Source organism: Saccopteryx leptura, chromosome 7, assembly GCF_036850995.1.
Source record: "Saccopteryx leptura isolate mSacLep1 chromosome 7, mSacLep1_pri_phased_curated, whole genome shotgun sequence".
NCBI lineage: Eukaryota > Metazoa > Chordata > Mammalia > Chiroptera > Emballonuridae > Saccopteryx > Saccopteryx leptura.
In genome coordinates this window covers 94,401,155-94,423,794 of record NC_089509.1, presented here as the reverse complement: position 1 = coordinate 94,423,794, position 22,640 = coordinate 94,401,155, and the positions used below count along the sequence as shown (strand labels likewise).

The 22,640-nt window shown below is 38.4% G+C and overlaps 1 protein-coding gene across 1 annotated transcript in view; it reads right to left on the bottom strand.

The window, feature by feature from the left end:
• The window catches only part of PTH2R (parathyroid hormone 2 receptor), a 66,321-nt gene extending 61,018 nt beyond the window's left edge, over window positions 1-5,303 (bottom strand). The window contains exon 1 of the mRNA XM_066345661.1: window positions 5,229-5,303. Within this exon, the coding sequence (XP_066201758.1) occupies window positions 5,229-5,303 (75 nt within the window). The remainder of the gene's footprint in view (window positions 1-5,228) is intronic.
• Between the last annotated feature and the right edge of the window lie 17,337 nt (window positions 5,304-22,640).

Below are 22,640 nucleotides of genomic sequence, written 5' to 3'. Positions count from 1 at the left end.
GTAAATGATTAGAGACTTGAGTTCTAAGTGGGATCAAATAGGATGAATTTTCTTGGCATGAAAGAAAAACAAATTAGCTGATTCAAACAATTATGGAGAACCTACCTCCCAGAGGCACCATGTTCATTGGGCTAGGGAGTTCCAAATAGTTTATTAGCCCCTTTTCCCTGTGAATTTATAATTGAGACATAATCTTATAAAAACCCATCTGTGTGTTATTTTCCAATCAAGTTAGCTGGCCCCTTTAATGCTATTATACTCTCACTGAGAGTATTATTCACATGTGGCTTCAGGCACTCCTTGTAAAGTAATGATGTTTTTCTCAAGCTCCACAATGCAATATCCAACCTACTAAATATATCACAGGCTCGTCATGCTCAACTTACCTAGAAATTTACTATCAGACATCCTGACTGTTCGTCCTTCAGTTGAACATACTTTCTAACTGTCCCTGGATTCCACCTGCCTCCTTGTAATGCCACTTGTACAAGAACACATCAGTGACTATTAAGATGGCTGCATCTGCCTTCTGATTACTTGTTCTGTCTTCAGATGACTTCTTCAAAGGGGGAGATAAACTGTAATCAGGTGCTTATATTAATAAAGGTAAAATTAAAACCTTTCTCAACACTATAGATAAAATGTCTAATAGGACATTAGACATTAGGTTTTTCTGAAGGAGAAACCACAAGAAATAGAAGGAAAAGTGTAGCAGAGAGACAAAATAGCCTTGCAAAATTCACACACACACACCATTTAAAATCCTTCAGTGGCTCCAAATCATGTTTATATATCATCTCACTCTAATAATAATTTCATTAAAAAGCCCTTTATTAACCATCTAATACAGTGGTTCTCAGAGTGTGCACCAGGGTGCACTGGTGTGCCCTAGAAGATTTCCAGGTGCGCCCTATGGTATTCCAGAGAAATATGTGCCTGTTGGGGACCAAAAAACCAACAGGGTTTTTGGAGTTTAGAATTTTGGGGGACAGAGGTGTGGGGAATTGGCTGAAAGCTGACAGTCTGCTCAACTCCCCACCTCACTTGCCTGACTAGGTTGCAAAAGGCCGTTAAGCTGTGGTGCTGGATTGTTTACACCACTCCCCATGTTCCCCAGAAAGACTGGAGGCAAGTTTCTTCTATCCTTTGTTTGGTGTAAAGTTAAGATGATATGTATGGTGGGGGTTTTCTGCACTCAACACAATTAAGAGTAAAAAGAGAGGAATTCTTCAATGTATTGACGAGGAAATGAAAGTTTACCTTTCAAATATATGCCCAAACATTGAAGAAAAAGCTAGGACACATCAGGCTCATGTTTCTCATAAACACAAGAATGAAAAAACTTAACACATTTGCACCAGGACCTGCCGGATTTACTAAATCTTACTAAGAATGTATCTATATATATAAAAAGATAACTTTTTGTCTTTTTTTACTTTTAACCCCTCTTTTTTATGAATTCTAAAAAGCATTAACTCAAAAATGTAACATAAAAATGTTTTTTAATGTCAGAATAAATTTAATTGTGTCATATTTATTTCATTTAATTACCATAAAAGCATGCTTGGCCTTTATATTTTTTCTTTAATATTTGACTTAATAATGATAACATATTTCTCAGAAATTTGTATATAGTGTACCTACAATTATTTGTAGGATTTTAAATGCGCCCCAACTTCAAAAAGTCTAATAGAAAAAAAGAAGAGAGCTGATACTTTTATTATCAGACACCTTAAGCCTTTGTCTACTTGTATATTTTTATTTTCTTAATTAGTTTGTTTTTACATTTTCAAACTCAATACTCTCTCACAGTCTGTAAGGTAAATGCCATTATTGTTCCCATTTTAGAATGGAGGAAGTGGAAATTCAAAGAGGTGTAATGAACTGGCTAAAGTCACATTGCCATTAAAGGATTTAGAGAATAACTCAAAGAAAATACAAAACTAAACAGAGGGGAAAGAAAGGAGATGATTTCTAGCAGGTGTCAAAACTAATTGAAGCTCAAGATAGGAGATTAAATGGAATGTATGAATGTCAGTTGAAAATGCTCTATTTTTCTTCACAGTGAATTGAGAAAGGTCTGAGGAAATGAGACCTACTCTTCATACATTGCCAAGGAAAGGCCACATGTGGCTCCCATCCACCCAGCTGCTTCTGGGCTCCCAGGGCTGAAGTGACTATACACAGTTAGTGCGGTCACCAAGGCCACCCAGCAGGCACACAAGGCTTCCCCATAATTAGAGGACAGGTGGAAACAGCATCGGCTGTCAACAGGAAAGAAGAACAAACAGGACTGCTGGAAATAAATACGCACAACAGAGAGATATCCAGCAGGCAAGTTCCGATTTTATTTTGCTAAAGTTAGTCCTCAAACTCACCATTCTGGAGAAACTGCCTATGTCCCAGTTGTGTCGTCTTTCTAAATCTACCAATAATGACTTGTTGGTAATTCCATCTATTATCACCATATTTTCCAATTAACACAAGAGATTGAGGTAACAGAGTGTAGGTTTACTCACTTTATTTATTACCTATCTATCCCCTTTTATCTCTCTATTCCACTCCAATTTCCCTACCCTCCCATATGCCACCATTTATGTGAAACATACAGGGTGGGGCAAAAGTATGCTTACAGCTGTGAGTACACAAAACAGAGTTGATTCTTGTATTATTATTTATTATTGTATAGTTTTCCATACAAACAACTATAAACCTACTGTTGCCCTACCCTATAAAAGTTTTTGTGCGTTGAATGAGATTATCAACAGTGAAAGGCAACCTCTATCCCAGAGTTCTCCATGGGGTTAGCCAAGCCCTTTTCAGATTTGCATCTTGGTCGAGGCTCTCCCTATCCAGTCCTGCCTCTTCACCCTTTTATCTTTCAGAGGCATTACCCACCAATAAACCTACTGCACCCCTAATTTCATCTTGGAGTCTCTTCCCAGGAGGACCCACTGACACAATAAAGAAAATACTAAACACGTGCACACAGTGGCCCTCATTGCCATGTGATAACCCTTCTTTAGAGAATATATTGCTGGACTCTGTAATGACACCTGATGCATGAATGAATGAGTTCTGAACTGTGCACTGAGTCAAAAGAGCATCTTTGACAACCAAAAACCACAGAAATTATTTAAATAATTGACAAGTACCGGCCTATGTTATCTATTTTGTGATGTGGTCCAGTGTTTATTGAATATTAAAGAATTATTCTATATAAGCTCATTCTGCTTGAATGAGTTCTCTTTGTTCTTATGTCAATATATTAATTTTAAATATATATATATGTATTAGCTGGGAATGAAATGAGAAAACTGAAGATCAGAGAAGGTGTCAATGTGTCAATGTAAATCACTTTAATTTAACCTTTAGATTTTGTTTGAAGCGCCAAAAATGTAATATATTATCACAAACTGTCATATCGTTCAATTCTTAGTCTATAAACATAAATGGAAGTCAGTTTAAAGCAATGAGTTTCAACCAAGGACAATTTTGTCTACAAAGGGACATTTGGCAATGTCTAGAGACATTTCTGGCATCACAGTTGGGCAGGGGTGGGGGATGCTACTGAAATCTAGTGGAAAGAAGCAGTACAAGGTAACCCCACCAGAAAGAATGACATGGCCCAAAATGTCAGTAGTGCCAAGGCTGCAAAACCTTGGTTTAAGATTATAAGAAAGAATGTTTAATATCCTGATTGTTTTACTAAAATCTAAAAGTTAAGGAAATATTTTGTCCATAATCCCTGAGTGATTTTTTTGTTATTGTATTAATCAATATCTTTCCATTTCTTTAGAAAAAGAAATCTAGAACATAGAGTAAAATAAATGGTTAGAGTTTACTTGCCTCTTATACAGGGAAAGTGTTTTTAAGCATATTATTCAAATATCTTATGAGATAGAGATACAGGAAGTACATTAAAGATCACCAGAGTTCTATAACTGTCACCAAATTCTTAGGATTTTTTTTTCCATTCAGTCATATTACTTTTGTCAATGAAATTCTTTAAGTTTAAGTATATCCTAGTCTTTAGCATCATTAGTCAACGTTTAACATACAGACTGTTTTTAACAAAGTAAATTCACAGAAACAGCCTGGTCACATTAGGTAAAGCCCAGTAATTAGCAGGACACTATTTCCTCTCATTTATGTGGTAATGTAGTCTTAAAAAACAGTTGTACTTTTAGAATAGTTGAAAATTAAATTGATCATCTGACAACCAATAACAGAATTAAGGTTAGATAGTAGCAGTACATAAATCAATGATGAATTTTCTCACAGTGAAAGAATTTAAAAGAAAAAAAAAAAAAAGTCGGGGTTTCATTTGATGGTCAAGATGCGCCCCCTACCGAACGGAAGGGAGAAATAACATTGATTCAGTTTAAATTCACTGCGCTCTTTAAATTGCATTGCACCCACCAGCACATCTCTTCCTAGCTCATCCGAAGAGCTGAGTGTAAAATCTAGATTTTATTTGGCACAAGAAAAATGTGTGGATAAAATGTTGACCTACACATTTAAGAGGCTCCATTGTGAAAGAGCGCCCAGAAAACTCTGTAATCGGTAGCAGTTCTAAATGACAACGACCACTTATTCCTAAAAACTGAGCTTTATTTAGCGATATTTTTTCTACCTACAACTTTCTTTGCTTTAACAATACGTGATTCTGTATCAAGGAGAGCCATTTATCTTCTCAGACAGTGGTCGCAATCCGATCCTAGAAGTTGAAATTCTCAAAAGTAAATTGCCAGCAGGCAAAAATAATTTGGACTGATTATTAAATGGGGACGAAAGAGACTATGAATAAGAAAAGTTTCTTCTCCTCCCGGCCTCGCCCTCCTGATCCAGAACCCCGCTGCTCTTAAATATCCCCTTACTTTACAGATATCATAGCAGATGTCAAGATGCTGGTCTGAATAGTGCCCGCCCCATCACATCACTCCCCTAAAGCACGGCTCTACTAAACGCGCGCGCGGGTGTGTGTGTGTGTGTGTGTGTGTGTGTGTGTGTGTGTGTGTTCTAGAGTGAGTGTGTGTGTGTTTTAGCGTGTGTGTGTGTGCGTGCGTGTGTGTTCTAGCGTGAGTGTGTGTGTGTGTTCTAGCGTGTGTGTGTGTGTGTGTGTGTGTGTGTGTGTGTGTGTGTGTGTGTTACTGTGAGCGTCTCAGTTTACTCCGAGTCCAGCCGGAGGCTCGGGAAAGCAGGTGCCGCGGGTCCCGGGCTCTTACCTGGGCTCCGGCGAGGAGGCAGCCGCCGAGCAGCAGCCACCCCCAGACGCGGGGCGACGCCCCAGGCCCGGCCATGCCTGGACCAGCCCCCGCGAGAAGCAGGACGCTCTTCCCGCAGCCCGGGAGAAGCTCCGCGCTCGCAACTTGGCGGGCGCCGGGCAAACTTTGTGGCCGGGAGCGCGGCGCAGGTGGAGTGGCCGGCCCCGGGGTCACTGGTCTGAGGATGCCCGGAGCCGGTCTGCCAACGCGCGGGCGTCTCGGACCCAGGTCCTGCCGCGCGGCGACTCGTCGCTTGGTTGGGTCTTACGGGGAGAAGTGATCGCATCCAGCCTTGCCTCTGGCCCGCAGCCCCCGGCGTGGGGGGCGGGCCCGCGCCCCTCTGCGCCCCCTGCAGGAGAAGCCGGGAGGCGCTCGCCCTTCTCCTCCCTGTTACCGCGTTGAGCAGCCTAGGAGCCCAGAGGGCAACCGACCCAGAACACTGCTGACGCCACCTGCAAGTCGCACCATCTCTGTCATCCTCCATTCTGTCCTCGTCCCAACGTCCCGTCTCTAGAAATGCCCTGGGCCCACCAGGAGTGTTTCCAAAGTTCCCTATTGTCCAGACGTGCGCTGACCAGCCACCAGAGGCACTGGACCCATGTGGTTAAATGTTTTGAGGCCAAACGCGTTTTCCATCTGCGGCTGTGTGCTCAACAGTCCCTACAGCCCTCTAAAATTCTGTTTTTCTCGTAACTACTGCAATAATACTGTGTGTGTGCGCGGGCGCTTGTGTGTGATAGAGATGGAGATAAAAAGATAGATTCTACTCCACCAGAAATCTGTGTCAAAATTCTTTGTACTGTTTTGTGAGTTTTAACGCCAGGCATTGGACACAACTAATATTCTTTAAAAGGTTGTTTGTATAAATACCTTCGTTTAGAGCAAGGTCGGTTCTTCTGTTTTTCTTAGGGGCAAAATCACCAAGATGCCAGAGACATCTGAGTTGATGCTTTACAGACATTTGAGTTGAAGAATATTCGGTCTCCCGGGATCTGATACAGTTAGGAAGGAATGATGCCGGTAAGTGAGGCACAATTTCCTCATCTCCTCTTGACAATGAGGATCTGAAATCTGTCACCGTCAGCTTTCATTTGTGTGTCAAAGTGAAAACTGGGTTTGCTTATCAAAAGTCTAAATTATTAATGGCTGGCTAGCTCTAAAACACCAGAAAAGAATGACTTTTTATTTCTATTTCTACATGTCTGAAAATATCTACTTTAATACCTATCTCTAATATAATAACATTGTTTATATTATATATTGCATGTATTATGTCAGCTCATGTGCTTTTTGAAAGTAGCAAGATCTAAATTATACAACATAATCCATAGGCATACACCTGCAAATTTACCAAGTAGAGTTCACTTTCCACTTATTCTAGCAAAGATTTAGGTTTTGTCGAGTTTGTGTGTGTGTGTGCGCGCTATTTTTCAAAAATATAGTTCTCTATAGTCACTGTTATCTAAAATCTTCCATTTGATTAAATTACTTAAAATGATTACCTGTTACATTATCCTACTCAAGCAAGAAAATAATGGTAATAATACTGATTGGTAACATTTATTTGGCATTTTATTACATTCCATTAGTCTTCTAGGGTACTTTACATAAATTAATCTTAATATTAACCCTGTGAAGTAGGCATTATATATTATATAAATATAATAATATTTGTAGATGTAGAAATAGACACTAAATCATTTGCCAAGGTGCAGATACTCTATCATTGTAGCACTATAGATCATCTGTTCCCCTACTTATACAATAGTATTATTACAGGTTTGTTTTTTTTTTCATATTTCCTAGGCCATACAAAACAAGGAACACTTTTCCAGCCAGTTTTTCCTTTTCATTGTTTATTCCCCCTCCCAAAGCTCAAGAATAATTTTCTGTGTTACAGCAGTGGTTTGGAGCTAGGGGTAATTTTTGTCCCCCAGGCGACATCTGGCAATATCTGGAGACATTTTGGGTATCACATTACATGTTATTGGCATGTAGTGGCTAGAAACCAAGGGTGCTGCTAAACATCCTACAATCCACAGCTTCTTGAGACAGATAAATACTGAAAAACCCTGTATGATAGCAAATAGGGTACCCAAAACGATTAGTTGTTTATTAACTAGACACTCCATAAAATTAGATAGGCCTATATACTGGAACTTACAATCACTATTTGTAAAACATACATTATCTAAATATTCCATTCATACAAACAGGTATAAATCCACAGGCTGTAGATGGTTTAAAGCCATATTAAACTATGGTAAATAAATAATGTTAGGTAAAGTTAAAAATAATTACACAAATTGCTGTAATATCATCAAGATATTTGTGACCCATGCCTTAAAATATATAATTGCTTACAACATGGGTAAATTTGGAATAATTAGTTAACAGTATTTACAAACTGACAACTTAAAAAGAAACCTTTGTGCCAAGTTATCAGATCTTTTTCAAATGACATCTCATCAATTCTTTTTTTCTTTTTTTTTTCTTTTTTTTTTTTTTTTTTTTTGTATTTTTCTGAAGCTGGAAACGGGGAGAGACAGTCAGACAGACTCCCGCATGCACCTGACCGGGATCCACCCGGCACGCCCACCAGGGGCGACGCTCTGCCCACCAGGGGGCGATGCTCTGCCCCTCCGGGGCGTCACTCTGTCGCAACCAGAGCCACTCTAGCGCCTGGGGCAGAGGCCAAGGAGCCATCCCCAGCGCCTGGGCCATTTTTGCTCCAATGGAGCCTTGGCTGCAGGAGGGGAAGAGAGAGACAGAGAGGAAGGGGGGGGGGGTGGAGAAGCAAATGGGCGCTTCTCCTATGTGCCCTGGCCGGGAATCGAACCCGGGTCCCCCGCATGCCAGGTCAACGCTCTACCGCTGAGCCAACCTGCCAGGGCTCATCAATTCTTATAACCAATGAAAGACAGGTAACATTTTTAGTCATCCTCATTCGTAAATGAAAAACTAGATGATAAAGGGATTCAAGCCAAGCAAAGCATAGCCCCAAGGAAATTATGGTCCTTTCTGGTGAAGTTTTTTTCCCCCTATGGCTTATTTATTTTTCAGTATAGTCTTTAGTAGGTCCACTATGTCACATACTGACCACCCACTTCTGAAATTAGCTCGCATGCTTGTTAAAATGTGCATTCTTCGGCTTTACCTCACACTTGCTGGATCCCATTTTCCACCACTGAGTTCAGGAATCTGCATTTTTAACAAGCTCCTGAGCGGTTCTCTTAAAAGATAAAGTTTGGCACCGCTGTCTAGACTGGTTGATACACTCAATTAGCATGGGTTTCTTGGGAAGTCGTAAGGTCTGTTAGTCTAATGCTTCCTTCCATGAAAAGTTCATTATCCTCTGCATCCAGGGGCAAGAGCAGTGGTGTCTGAGTCGGAGACATGGGGACAAGCAAGCTGCTAGGACAACCTCCTCACGACTAGAGATGGACGGCCGCATTTTGAGGACTGCTTTTCTTTGTGTTGTTTCCATCTCTGAGGATAGGTATCTTTCCTTGTTTTCATGCTGTGCTTCTTTCTGTGTCTCTGTTGGGGAGGATTGTAGGATCTGAAACTTCTTTTTCAGGCTCCAGCATCCCCTCTTGAGCATCTCCTGAGCAGACCACCCACTGTCTCTACACATTAATTTGGAAGGTTTTATTCTGAGAGTAAAGATCCCTGCTATCAGCTGCTCTGTATTTGAGGGAAGGGCAAGTGAAATGCTAACATCAATTAATTAATTAGAGATTAATTAATCATCAATGTAATTCAACTGCCTTGATAATTTCTCTAAGTCCTTTCAAACTTTTTGATCCCAAGCGTGGTTATGATGGCTGCTGTTGTTGTGTGTGCCTGTACATGTGTCTGTGTGTCTGTGACTGTGAGTGTATGTCTGGAAGTGTGTCGGTGTCTGTATCTGTGTGAATGAATATATCTGTGTGTGTCTGTGTGGATGTCTGTGTCTGTATGTGTATATTTGTGAGTGTTTGTGCGTGTCTGTGAGTACATTTGGAGTATGTTTGTATCTGTTTGCAATTGTATCTGCTTTTAACATTCCAGGAATTTCTCAAAAATTTTAGAGAACCAATCTCATTCTTTGATACTTTACAATATAATGCAGTTTGATTATTTAAAAATATATACTATTTTTTCTAATTTCAATGGGACTTTGAACAGGAAGTAGAAATAAATGTATATTCTAAAACTCATCCTTTTCAGGAAACCCAGGGTAAAATGCATCTTTAAAAATTCTTCGTCACTTTTTTTATTATAATACATGTTTCAAAAGAAATTTTGAAATGCATTAAATGGCAAAGAGGAGAATATAAATCAGCCAAATATTCTTTACCTAATCTTTTGTCTGCTCATAATTACTTTAAAGCAAAACTGACCTTGTACTGTATATAAAATATTTTAAAGGATGAGAAACAAACAGATTTGATGAGAATGTTGGGCTAGGTGAGTTTTATTAAATTTTCTATACTTTCTACATGTCTATTATGTGATAAAATATTCTGAAAACAAAACAAAAAAAATCATCATGATGGCTTTTCTTGAATGTGTGCTTTTATGTATCTCATTGAATATTGTTTTGAGATAAGTTTCTTAAGTTGAAAGTTTTGTGTTGGTTCACAACCACAGGAGTTCCCTGGGTGAAATCAGACACTGACCCCATACAACAGAGGCTGAGAAGAGACCAAGGGAAGAGGCAGACCACTCCAGATGGGTAGGTGGCAGGTTTAATATGCAAGAGAACTTGCCTAGGAGGCTTGTTAGAGCAGCCACAAGATGAGTAGGTCTCCATACCTGCCTGCTAGAATCTTCAAAGTTTATACAGAAGCTCTCCCTGGCATCAGTCACATAGACCATCCAGATGGTCTCGAGAACACATAGCCTTCTCAAGGCTGTGCCCTTGAAATGGCCTCCACTGTAGGAACGATGGGCAGAATATCCACTCAAAGGACAGGAGAGGACTGAGGAGCCTCTGATTGCCCAGGTCCAGCTTTCAGGTCAACCAGTGGTCACATCCTTTCAATGACCTTTTCAAATACTATGCTCAAATTGAAGGCTTATTATGGATATTAGAAATTTAACTTATTTACAGTCTCTTCCTGACACTCTTGCTTTCAATGGTATTATTTCTTAGAATCTTGTTTATTTAACAATAATGACACACCACTATTATTTTTATTTTTAGCTTATTAATAAGATTAACTATTGTATGTATCTGTTGGCTGACTGTATCACTTCTTTTTAAAATTCCCTACATTTGTGCCTTGAGGGAAGAAATAAAGAAGCACACACTGTAAAGTCAGATAGCCTGAGTCTGAGTTCTAGCTCTGGGCCAATTATATATAGAATGGCCTTTATTTGTCTTAATCTCCTCAATTATAAAATGAAGAAAATAAGAGTACTTCTCTCAAAAGTTTGTTGGAAAAATTAAATGAGTTAATTAACAAATATAATGAACTAAGAACATCTTGTCTGGGGAAAATGATAAAATGTTAGTTATCATGATTAGCATTGTTTTGATTATTATTGTTGTTATAAATGATTTTAGTCTTGTGATCATAGTTTATGAAACTATGCTCCACATCATATGTGTTGAGTTCAAATGTTTTCTCTTTACATAGAAAAACACACTGTCTGTATTTAGAATATCACATCTTTTTCCAGTATAAATATCAAAGTGTTTTCCCAACTTTACTTTTAGTCTGATTTGTCCATTTAAACATTTGCAATGTTTAATCAGTACAGAAAGTTAAAAAAAAAATTATATATTTAAATACATCAATCTTTTATAGTTTCTTCCTTAGCTTTGAAGCCAAGAAAGAAAATTAATTCTAAAACTTGGCATATCTTCCATCAGATTTGTTTCTAGTTCTTTTCTATTGTTTCAAAATTGGACATGTTCAAGTGTTGATTTTTAAATGGTGATTTCACAAGTTTTGCATCATTCATTAAAGAAGCCATCTTTTTAATGGGGAGGATATTTTGAAGGAAGATAAAGAAGAAAAGTTTGCTGATGGCCCTAAAATCACAACATAAGCCCCACACAGGCTGCCGTGCTAGAAGAGGTTCAGAAATTAAAGCAGGGTTGGCAGTGATGAACATCTGTCCATTTTACCCAAACCCTACTCATCAAACCCAAAGTCAAAGGGCCCACGCAAACACTTGGCAATATTTCTTCCGAATATCTGTTAAATCTTAAAAGCTATAAGAAATTAGCCTCCAAAGCTCAATCTTAAGGGCTTCCTGGCCGAAATTCAGGAAGTAGGCAGATAGCAGCAGGAAACAGCCTGACCCTTTAAATACAATTATCAACTGTCACAGAAGGGAGCAGGTGCTTCACATGTAGAGAACATCTGTCTGGACCCCAAACTGACATGCAGTGTCTCATATGTAAGTAGTTTTCCTGACTGCTTAATCTGGAAGGGTTGTTATTAATAATAAAGATTCACTTCACAGTGTTTGTGTAAAAATTAAATGAGATAAAGACAAAGTCAAAGAAACTTTTATCGGCTGTACAGAAGCACACAAATGACAGGAAGTTTGGTATTTACAGACTATCTCCATAAACACTATTGAATTCAATGCATGATTGTTAATATGCAAAGCCTATTATAAAATACTCAGTAATTAATTGGCAGCTTAAGGGATAATAATGAAAAAGAAACAACAGCAAATCTTAAATTTTTCTTACTGAGGATTAAAGAAAATAATTAGTAATGCAGGGCCCACTTCAGCCACAATAAAGCCAAAAGAAAATTAAGAAGCTGGATAATTATGTGTTTGGCACCATCCCATTTCCTTCTCCTTAAATCTACACTTGCCCTGGCTTGTTAACTACCCAGTGTTTTTTCACTTGTTTCTTGAGGAATTAGATACAAACTCTTTCTACTATAGCTAACTAACAATTCAACTTTGCCCTTCAACCCTTCTGACCTCTGTTCCCTCTTCACATTGTCTATCTCTAGAGATTTTAAAACATGTCTCCAAAATTCTTTGACAATCTTCCCTTTGAGAGATGCCCGGGGGTTGGGGAAGGGGTTTACGTGATCCTAGGCTCTGTGACTGCTTGACCTATAAAATACAGAAGAACAAACCTTAGCCTTAAGCAACCGGCAGTTTCCACTAACAGGGATTCACTTTCACTCTGGAAATTTAGCCACCATGCTCTGTGGAAGTCCTATAGAGAAGCTCACAGAGAGGCAACTGAGAATCTCAACTCTCAACCCTAGCAGATATTCCAGGTGACGACCAGCTCCAACTCAGTAGTCGTATGAGAAATGGATCCTCTAGCCCAAGTTGAGCTGCCTCCCTAAAGCTATGTGGAGCAGAGATGAGCCCTGCCTAAATTACAGATTTTTGAGCTAATAAATGGTTGTAGTTCCTTTAAGTCATTAGTTTTGGGGTAGTATTATGCCATGATAATAACTGGACACTATCTCACCATCAAACTACTATTTCTGTGGTCTCAAAATCTCACCTACTAAACTTTATATGGAAAGGCAAAATACTCATAATAGTCAATACAATATTGAAGGAGAAGATAACAGTTGGAAGACATATGCTACACGACTTCCAAACTTTCCATAAAGCTACAGTAAGCAAGACAAGATGATATTGGTGAAAGAATAGCCAAATTAATCCATGGGAAAAAATAGAGAACCCAGAAATAAACTCACATAAATATAGTCACTGATCTTTAACAAAGGACCAAAGGCAATACAATAGAGCAAAGATCGTCTTTGTTACAGATGGTGGTGAGACAGCTGAACACGCACATGCAAAACATGAATCCAGACACAGACCTTGTACCTTTTACAGGAATTAACTCCAAATGGATCACACACCTAAATGAAAACTGCAAAACTCTAAAACTCCCTGAAAATAACATAGAAGAAAACCTTAATGACCTCGAGTGCATTGATGTCTTTTTAGATTCTACTTCAAAGATTCAATCCATGAAAGAAAGAATCAATAGCTGGCCTTCAATATAATTAACACAGTCCAGTTCTGCAAAAGATAATACCAAGAGAAAAGACAAGCAAGAGTCCAGAATAAAATATTTCAAAAGACACATTTGCTAATGGACCGCTACCCAAAATATACAAAGAACTCTTAAAACTCAACAATAAGAAACAAGCAATCCGATTAAAATTTGGGCCAAAGATTTTAAGAGACATCTCAGCAAAGAAGCTATATAGAGGGCAAATAAGCATATGAAAAGATGCTCCACTTCATAGGTCATCAGGACAAGGCAAATTACAGCAATAGTGAGATACCACTACACTTATTATATAGAATGGTCAACATCCTGACCAGACTTCACTGAGGCTATGCATATATGGGGGCAGGGGATGTAGGAGACATCTCTGTGTCTTCTTCTCAAGTTTGTTGCAAACCTAAAATTGCTCTTAAAAAATAAATTTTTTTAAAAAATCTCCTTATCTAACTGTTGAGGTAAGATGAGAACAATTTGGTTTCATTAATTGTTAGATCACTTGTGATCAGAATTCAATTCTTTCCAAAGGGTGACTGGACAGGAAACCCTTTCTGCTCTTATAACTCTGTTTGTTATTTTCTTTCCAAAATGATACAGCTTTCTCAGTATTGACTCATTCTTCTGTCAAATGTTTCTGAAACCTGTGATTCTTTAAAAATGCTGTAGAATCATAGAATATTAGTATGTGAAAAAACCTTTCAGGTTCTTCCCAATAATTAAATCACTCCTACAAATTTATAGCCATTTTTTCACTGTAAAAATAATTCTAATGATAAAAAATCTCACTACTCCAGCAGGTGGTAAAATTTACATGGAAAACATCTGATTGAACTAGCCAATACCATGGATTAAAAGGCTATAATTGGATGACTATATATTATTATAAACAATAACTCATATTTTATAGTGGTTTACAATCTGCAAAATATTTGGGTCAGCAAAATATTCTGTTCCCCCAAGTAACTCTATAAGATAGGAACACTAAGGCACCCATTTTAATGATGGTATCCATTTACATAAGGAAACTATAATTCAGAGGCTAAGTGAGTTGCAGAAGGACACACAGCAGCAAGTAGAGGTATCAGTTCGAATCTTCTGTGTCCAAATCTGTCAGTTTTCTTACTATCCTATCCTACCCTGATACAGCCTACACTTCAGCATTCGTAGGGAACTTTATGGATCTACTAAGTGTCTTCTCATCCATTTTCTTATTACCCCACAAAGATAACTTCCTAATAGACTCAAACTCATAAAAAAAATTCTAGTTAAACCAAAGAATTAGTCACATTTCAGGCAGTGTGACATATCTCTGGTTGATTTATTTTGTTTCTTTCAGCACAGGGAGCCATATGCTCCCAAGAATGTACCAAATTACACTAAGAAGAGAGCTTTAACTTAGATAAGAAAAGGAATGATACTTTAATTGGGGGATTGATTAGGAAAGAACATTGAAAATTTCAATGTAGTTGTTTCTCTATTAAAAGTTAAGTGCAAGAAACCTCAGATTAAGACTTTTAAGACTCAGGAAACCATGTCAGTTTGTTAGCAATTTAGACACCAAAGCTTACTCTAAGAAGTACCGGTAGATATTGGTTTTTTAAAAAAAGAATTTTTACAACAAAGCAACATATCAACATTGGCAAAATAAGGCATTACAGAAATAGCCACAGGCTGCAGAGTGAGGAAGTGATCACTGGGGACCGAGGTCACTTGAAGAGGTTTTCAGGAGTTGGGAAGACGTCCAAAGCTTTTTACGTGAGATGACAGAGAGAGAGAGAGAGAGAGAGAGAGCATTTAAGTGTTTGGTGTGGCAGGAACTCACCAAGAAGCCAGGTGTATTATATGAATATTTACAATATATAACATGGCCATATTCTATAATGATTATAAGGAAACAGGGAGAAAATTGCCTTGCTGGTAAGACTGGAAGAGTGAGCAGGAACAGGAGCTGGGAGCCCAGTAACCTGGCAAAGATATGGAATTTGGAATGACGTGGTGGCTAGTCATGCAAATTGCAAAGTTGACAGACACGTGAAAATGTTTTTGCAGAAAATAGTATTTTCTGTTTGCCCTGTGTAGAACAACCATGGTGAGGAGGAACCAGGGAGCTACGTAAGAGGACAACGTGTAATAATAACTACCTAGCAGGGACTGTGCTGGGCACCCGACTTCAGATGAAACAATGCCGTCCTGTTCCCAGCGTGTTCCCAAGAGGAAACAGCAGACACGGTGAAGTCCATTCACCGCGCGCGCGCGCGCGCGCGCGCGCGTGTGTGTGTGTGTGTGTGTGTGTGTGTGTGTGTGTGTGTGTGTGTTGGGGGGGTGGGGAGGTGAGCGAAGATTTCTAGGGGAAACATGGCATCTGAGTGTGAAGTACGACTATGTGTGAGTCTATGGAGGACGTGGAGAGGCCATTCAAGGCAGCGAGAAAAGCATGCGCACAGGGAGGGCGGTGTGGAGAGCGTGATGGGCTCCGGAACGTCTGTTGCGAGGAGGGGAAGTTCAGCAGCAAACCCTGAGGATGAAAATGATAGATAGGGAATACACAGGAAGGGAGAGAGCTGAGAGAAAATGTGAAAATATATACATATTACCAGGACTTGGTCACTGACTGGCATTGGGAGGTAAAACAGATAATGGGGTTAAAAAAAATCCCCTTCTGCAAATATTGGGATCAAAAGAATTGAGGGAAAGGGGGAGGGGGAGGGGCACAAAGAAAACTAGATAGAAGGTGACAGAGGACAATCTGACATTGGGTGATGGATATGCAACATAATTGAACGACAAGATAACCTGGACTTGTTAGCTTTGAATATATGTATCCTGATTTATTGTTGTCGCCCATTAAAAAGATAAAATTATTTAATAAAAAAAAAAAGAATTGAAACAGTGTTAGCAGCTACCGTTTCCGCATTTCAGGTAACATTAGAACATACAGGCGGCAGGTGGGGGAGAATTTGGGGACTAAATAGAATGTGACATTGGAAAGTAGGGGTTAAAATAAGCACTGAAGACAGTTAGGAATAGTCCAGATACAAGTGGAAGCTGAGAACATCAGTGGATAAATTACTTGAAGAAATTCAATATGTGTGAAAACGAAATGATTTCCTCATAGAACGTGTGGTTACACACGTTTAATGTACGCATGTCATAATCCTACGTACACCTCCTTCAGACATTTGGATTACAACTAATGAATGAGCATAATGTTGGTAAACTAGATCTACTGACTCTGATAAATCATCTAGTTAGTTTCTATTCTGGAACTATGAAGTCAACACTTACCAAATATTTATTAAGATCTACTATGAAATTTGCTTTTATTTTCCCCACAAAACTTTTTTGCTTGTACAGAAAAGTTCAAGAAATACAAATACATCTGGTTAAATATTTGTCTAGATATCAAGTATTTTTTGATAAAAGATTATATTGGTTAACACACAGGCATCATATTTTCAATAAAACAAAAATAGGCTTTAGAAATTAAAGAAACTGTTCTTAATTACATATTGAACTCTCTCTGATCTAATTTGGAAAATATTTAGATAAAATTTACTATCTCATTTTATCATGTCTAAAATAATTTTTCCTAAATTATTAGGTCAATAGAATCTTTATAAAAAGTTTATAGAAAATATAATGAACCCAATACCAAAGTACCCACCAATAAAATTTATTCTGAATCATTTCTTAGTGATCTCAGTTGCTATTTTAAATCAGATTAGACATTTAAAAAAAAAGATATTCTAATGAGAAATTCAGACACTTGCTATTATTCCTACAAGAATAAGAATATCCCATTGCACAGTAAATAGATACATCCTTTCATTTTAGGTGGTCCCAAAGATAAGTACTGATGATTAATTTAATAACTGGGTAGAATTTTTTGGTGGCTGTTTCTCGGGATATTATATATTACAAAAAAAAAACTAAAATCAATTCTAACATTTGTATTTTGAAGAATTTGGATTACTATTTAGACTGTTTGCAGTAAACAAGTACTCTACTTGTCTCTGGACATAGAACCACTATAATCTAATATTTATTTTAGTAAGCTATAAACTGTAGTGTTATCTGAAAAACAGAATAGGTCAAATAACTAAAGAAAGCAGCTTGAGACTAAGGAAAAGTTTCATTTTCCAAGTGATTTAACTGGAGACCTATGGAAATGATGTTTTATTTTCTATGCTATTTTTAATGAAGGTTTAAGCCTCCAGAGACAAAGTATCAATATTAAGGGCTGGAGAAGTATTAGCAGAGGTTTGGAGCTCCACTTTATATGCTAGGCAGGAAAAGGTGAGCAGCAGGCCTACAAACTTCTCTATCAAAGAGAGAAACCTCAGATCTCCTTGTAAACATGCCGGATGGGGAGAATCCCAGTCCATCTTCACTCTGGATGATTTGCTAAAAAGGACTCATAGTTCTCAAAAGCAGTTATGCTCCTGGCTATGGTTTAGATTCAACAAAGGGAAAGGCACATGGAGTAAAGTGCAGGAGAAACCAGCCACGAGCTTCCAGTGGAATTACGTGCCCGGCTTACAGCTTTCAGCAGTGATGCATGGCCACTTGTGCGAAGCACCACCAACCAGGGAAGCTCATCCGGCATTGTCATCCAAGGTTGTTGTTGACCTCACCTGCTCTAGCTCCCACCTTAACCAAAAACAGACATTCACCATAGATCGCACTGTTAGTGCAAATTATCTGGTCAAACTGAGGCCAGTGAACACTTATCCAGCAGAATATTACAAGGACTCAGGTCATCTCCCAGGAGCCAGCCAAGGGTCCGTCCTAAGACTGGCTTTACTTGGGAATGTGCAGGGTTTTAGAGAACCAGGCCTGCTGAGTTAACCCTTTCCTGCGCACATGCTAATGACCAGACCTCCCAATAAACACGCTGATGGTCTTTACTAAGGATGGAAAGTCTATCAGTAAAGTGTTGTTATGTGGATCTATCTTGACTATGTATATTATTTATTATAAATAAAATTTACAGATTTATGCATGTATGGCTTGCTAAAAATGAATGCTGATCATACAGTCAATCGGTGGGGTATGAACAAGCGATGTTCCATCACCAAAATTACTCCCTTTGTTTGAACAATGAATCTGCATACATGGCTTAGAGAGAAATGTGTCTATTAAATCTAAAACCAAAGCTCATCCTACTGCACGAGAATAGGGGCATTTTAGGAAGTTGTACTGAGTGGTTTCAGACTTCTCCAAAAAAAGACCACTTTATTTGTGTCTGGCGTTTGCCAGATCTTTGAATCATCAGTCAAGATCTAGAGTTCAAGAAAGTTTAATTTGATAATTCAAGCCTTCTTTGTGTTATCACGAGGGACATGGGTGTCTCTACTCTGCCTTAAACTGAAATTGTTCTAGGCATGTATCAAATGGCACAAAATCAAAATAGCAATAAGTTAATTAATAATATAACAACTTTGGAGAAGAGAGACATCCCTTTAAATGTTTGTAACAGAATAGTCTACTAACATTCCCAAACCATATCCATACGCCCCATATGTAAGTTTTAAAATGACTCTCTAAATACTGCCTGACCTGTGGCAGCGCAGTGGGTAAAAGCATAGACCTGGAACGCTGAGGTCACCGGTTCAAAACCCCAGGCTTGCCTGGTCAAGGCACATATGGGAGTTGATGCTTCCTGCTCCTCCCTCTGTTCTTTCTATCTCTTTCCTCTCTCTGTCTCTTTCTCTCTGTGTGTCTCCTCTCTCTGAAAAGATGAATAAATAAAATGTAAAAAAAAAAAAATGACTCTCTAAATACTGTAATAATATAATCTCCCTAAGGAATTATTTTTTCATTTTGAACACAAGACTGTGATTGTCTTTCTTCTCCCCTTTTACATGTTCTGATCTAAGAACATCCATTTAACTCATTCAGTAAATCAACATGTTACTTGGAAATGGGTAGAGTACTAATCATGGCTTCTACAAACAATACACACTTCCAACCAGCAATTACTGCAAACCCACAGTGAGTTTGCTGGTTTATATTTTGCATGCGACACATGTTTGGCTTATATGGCCATCCCATCATCAAAGCTTTGAAGAGAATACCAAGGAGTGCTAAGTATGATTCTGCATCTTGAAAATTAAGGCCCATCAATATTTCATTAAGGTTAATGAAGATGTATCTGTTCTCAGACTTAGAATAATTTATTCTGAGGAAAAAAGAAACTAATATATTTTTTATTAAATGTCTAGGGTGGTTAATTTAGTTTTTTCCCATGATTTCTGTGGCTTAAGGAATATTAAGAATCAAAGACCAAAAAAAGTAATTTTTTATTGTTTGAGTTTAGTTTTAGACTGGATGAATAAATCTTTCTAGTAACAAATTGCATGTATCATTATTATTCATTGGATAATAAATACTTACGTTCAATAAATATCTGATAAGTGATATTTGGAGACCAACTATATAAATGTCCTCTCAAAGACAGAACTAAAAACAACTTGTTCATCTTTTTGACAAATATTTATTGAACACTTACCATGTGCCAGGTGTTTTCTAGGTTGTAACAATATAGTAATAAAAATAAAAATCTCCCTTCAAATATCTTAACATTTTGCTCATTGATGGTGAGCAGTAAAACATCAATGTCTGGCACAGTATCCTAGAGGGGATGAGAGAGTCAGCGAACCATAATTCATGACTTCCCCCTCCTGGGGCACATACAGCCTAGACTTGAGGGGAAGGTGCTCTTCCAGAGTCCACACGTTGACAAAAACCTGCGAGCTAGCATGAGCTAAGTGCTCTTTACAGCCTAGAAATTAAAAGATGCATTTAATGACCAGTCTTCTAGTGCTTCTGTTATCTTTTAGTATTTATGAGAGTTAATAAACTGCCCAGGTTTCTGCATACATAGATTACTGACAGTAATCTATAATTGATTGAACTAATTAAGTAAAAGAATTGTCAAGCGCTAAAAATAATGAGATTCTAATGAAACAATGCCTAATGCTGTAGAGCTACACCAAGGACTACAATCTACTTGAAGATTTATTCCCTAATAAGTTCTGTGTGTGCGTGTGTGCAGACACACGTGCTTTTAATGTATTATTCTGTCAAGTATAGCATATGCCTAATGTTCAAAGTAATGGAAAATAAATCATTAGAAATTTAATCTTTTCCAATACCTTGAATGTATAATATCCTTTAATGCTTAAATTCAGAGATAATGAAAGCACCTTCACGTTATGAACACCCTATTATTATTAATCAGAATCTCTTGATTCTTAGAAGGGGTCAAAAAATATTAATGCTAAGGTTGCTTGAAATTCAACATATGTATGCAAGGTTTGAAGAATCTCTTGTTGCTTTCTTATGTGTGTTATATGCTCCAATGGGTCTGGTCTGTAAGATATTTACTGCTTTCATCCAGGAGTGGTTACTGGGAACTGGACCCTGGCTTAGTATTTTCTCCTGTGGTGTAGATATCAGCTAAAAAATTGTGTTTGAAGTTCCTGGGGGTAGAATTATAACCAAACATCAGGAAAACAGAGTTCAGGGATATAGGCAATGATTTGGTATGTTTCATATCCTAATAGTTTGGACATGGTCTTTAACAGTTTTCTTTCTAAAGTCATTTTTATTTCACCTCTACTTTGCCTTAAAATATGATGATCTCGATGTCTATTTCAGAGCAACTACTGTTACTTGGTATTTCAAATCACATAATTTTTTGTAGCAAGAGTTTATTTGGAAAGTCACAGAGACCTTGGCCGGCTGGCTCAGTGGTAGAACATTGGCTCAGCATGTGGACATCCGGGTTCAATTCCCAGTCAGGGCACAGAGAAAAAGTTACCATCTGCTTCTCCACTCCTCCCTTTCTCTCACTCTCTCTCTCCTCCCCTCCTGCAGCCATGGCCTGATTGGCTTGAGCAAATCAACCTGGGCGCTGTGGATGGCTCCTTAGAGCCTCCACCTCAGGTGCTAAAAATAGCTCAATTGCAAGTGTGGCCCCAAATGGAGGTTGCTGGGTGGATCCTGGTTGGGGTGCATGCGGGAATGTGTCTATCTCCTCTCCTCTCACTTGGAAAAAGAAGAAGAAAAAAAAAGTCATAGAAGTAGAAGAAGTGAGCCATGAAAGAAGTGAGCCAACTGGGTAGCATTGGCTTAGGAAACAAGTTACAAAGGCAAAAAAAGGGCCCTTGGTGCTTAGTAGAGAGAAAGCAAAGAACACCTGAAGGTAAGATTTGAGCAGGCATGCTCTACGAAGAGTGAGCATGCTCAAATCACAAAATTTTTAAGGATGCATTTTATGCAAAGATAGAGGATTTCAGGAGTTACAATATCTAAGTCCCAATAGAGTCAGAAGATAAATATGTAGGAAAAATAGGGAGATAAATACATGACTTTACAGGTTATCCTAAGTTTTGATGAAACGGGACTCACAAATGAACATGCCAGTAGAAAGATCTCATGGCAGTTATGAAGGATGTCAGGGAATGTCACCCAAGGTGAGACCTTCTGAAATTATGTGTGGAATTATAGCTTCAGTGGTATTAGGACCAAGTGATTAAAGGGTGATCTTAAGCTGTCACAAGATCATTCATGACTCCGTATGGACCGACTTTGAGAGGGAGAGCCCTGCACCCAACGGCCATGATCATCTGTGATCCTGGAATAAGTTATTTATTACCCTTGAGCACCAGTTTCCTGCTCTTTGTAAAACAAAGTAGTGAAGAGTTACCTATAGCAGAGGGTTGCTGCAATGATGTGATCATGATTAGGACATATGTGGTCACTGCGCTTAGGAGAATAACCGATAAAAATATTACAGTGCTGTCACATCCTTTAGATATAGTAACATAATGGTAGAATAAAGAAGCAAAATCACCCTAATGTTATTTTACCTCGGTCATTTTCATTATAAAAAATGATCATCTAAATTCGAAGAACAGTGCCACATTTTGAAGGCGGGTCGGGGGAAAATTACAATGTAATTACGTGGCTCTTCATTTTTGAAGCCCCAGGAATTTTTCTCTAAAGGAATCAAAGCAGAGAAATCAGGAGCTTCAGCAACTGGGAACGTGGAATCAAGGAGTGTACTGTGCTGGAGACTTTAAGAAGGTGTGACATTTGTGAGTGCAGTGTTATGTCAGGAGCTACCTTCTGGAGGGATGTGATGAGGTCTGATAAGATGTGATGTGGCGTGACGACATAATGTAACATGACGTTACATGACATGGATACCAGAATGTGCATTTGAGAAAAGCAGAACTGTTTACTTAGGATTTAGAGCCACCGTGTTCTAGCTGTATAATCCCTGGAATCCCCAGAATCTCCCTGGAACTTAGATGAAAAGTGAATATATATAGTCTTGCTATTTCATAGAATTTTTTTTATTT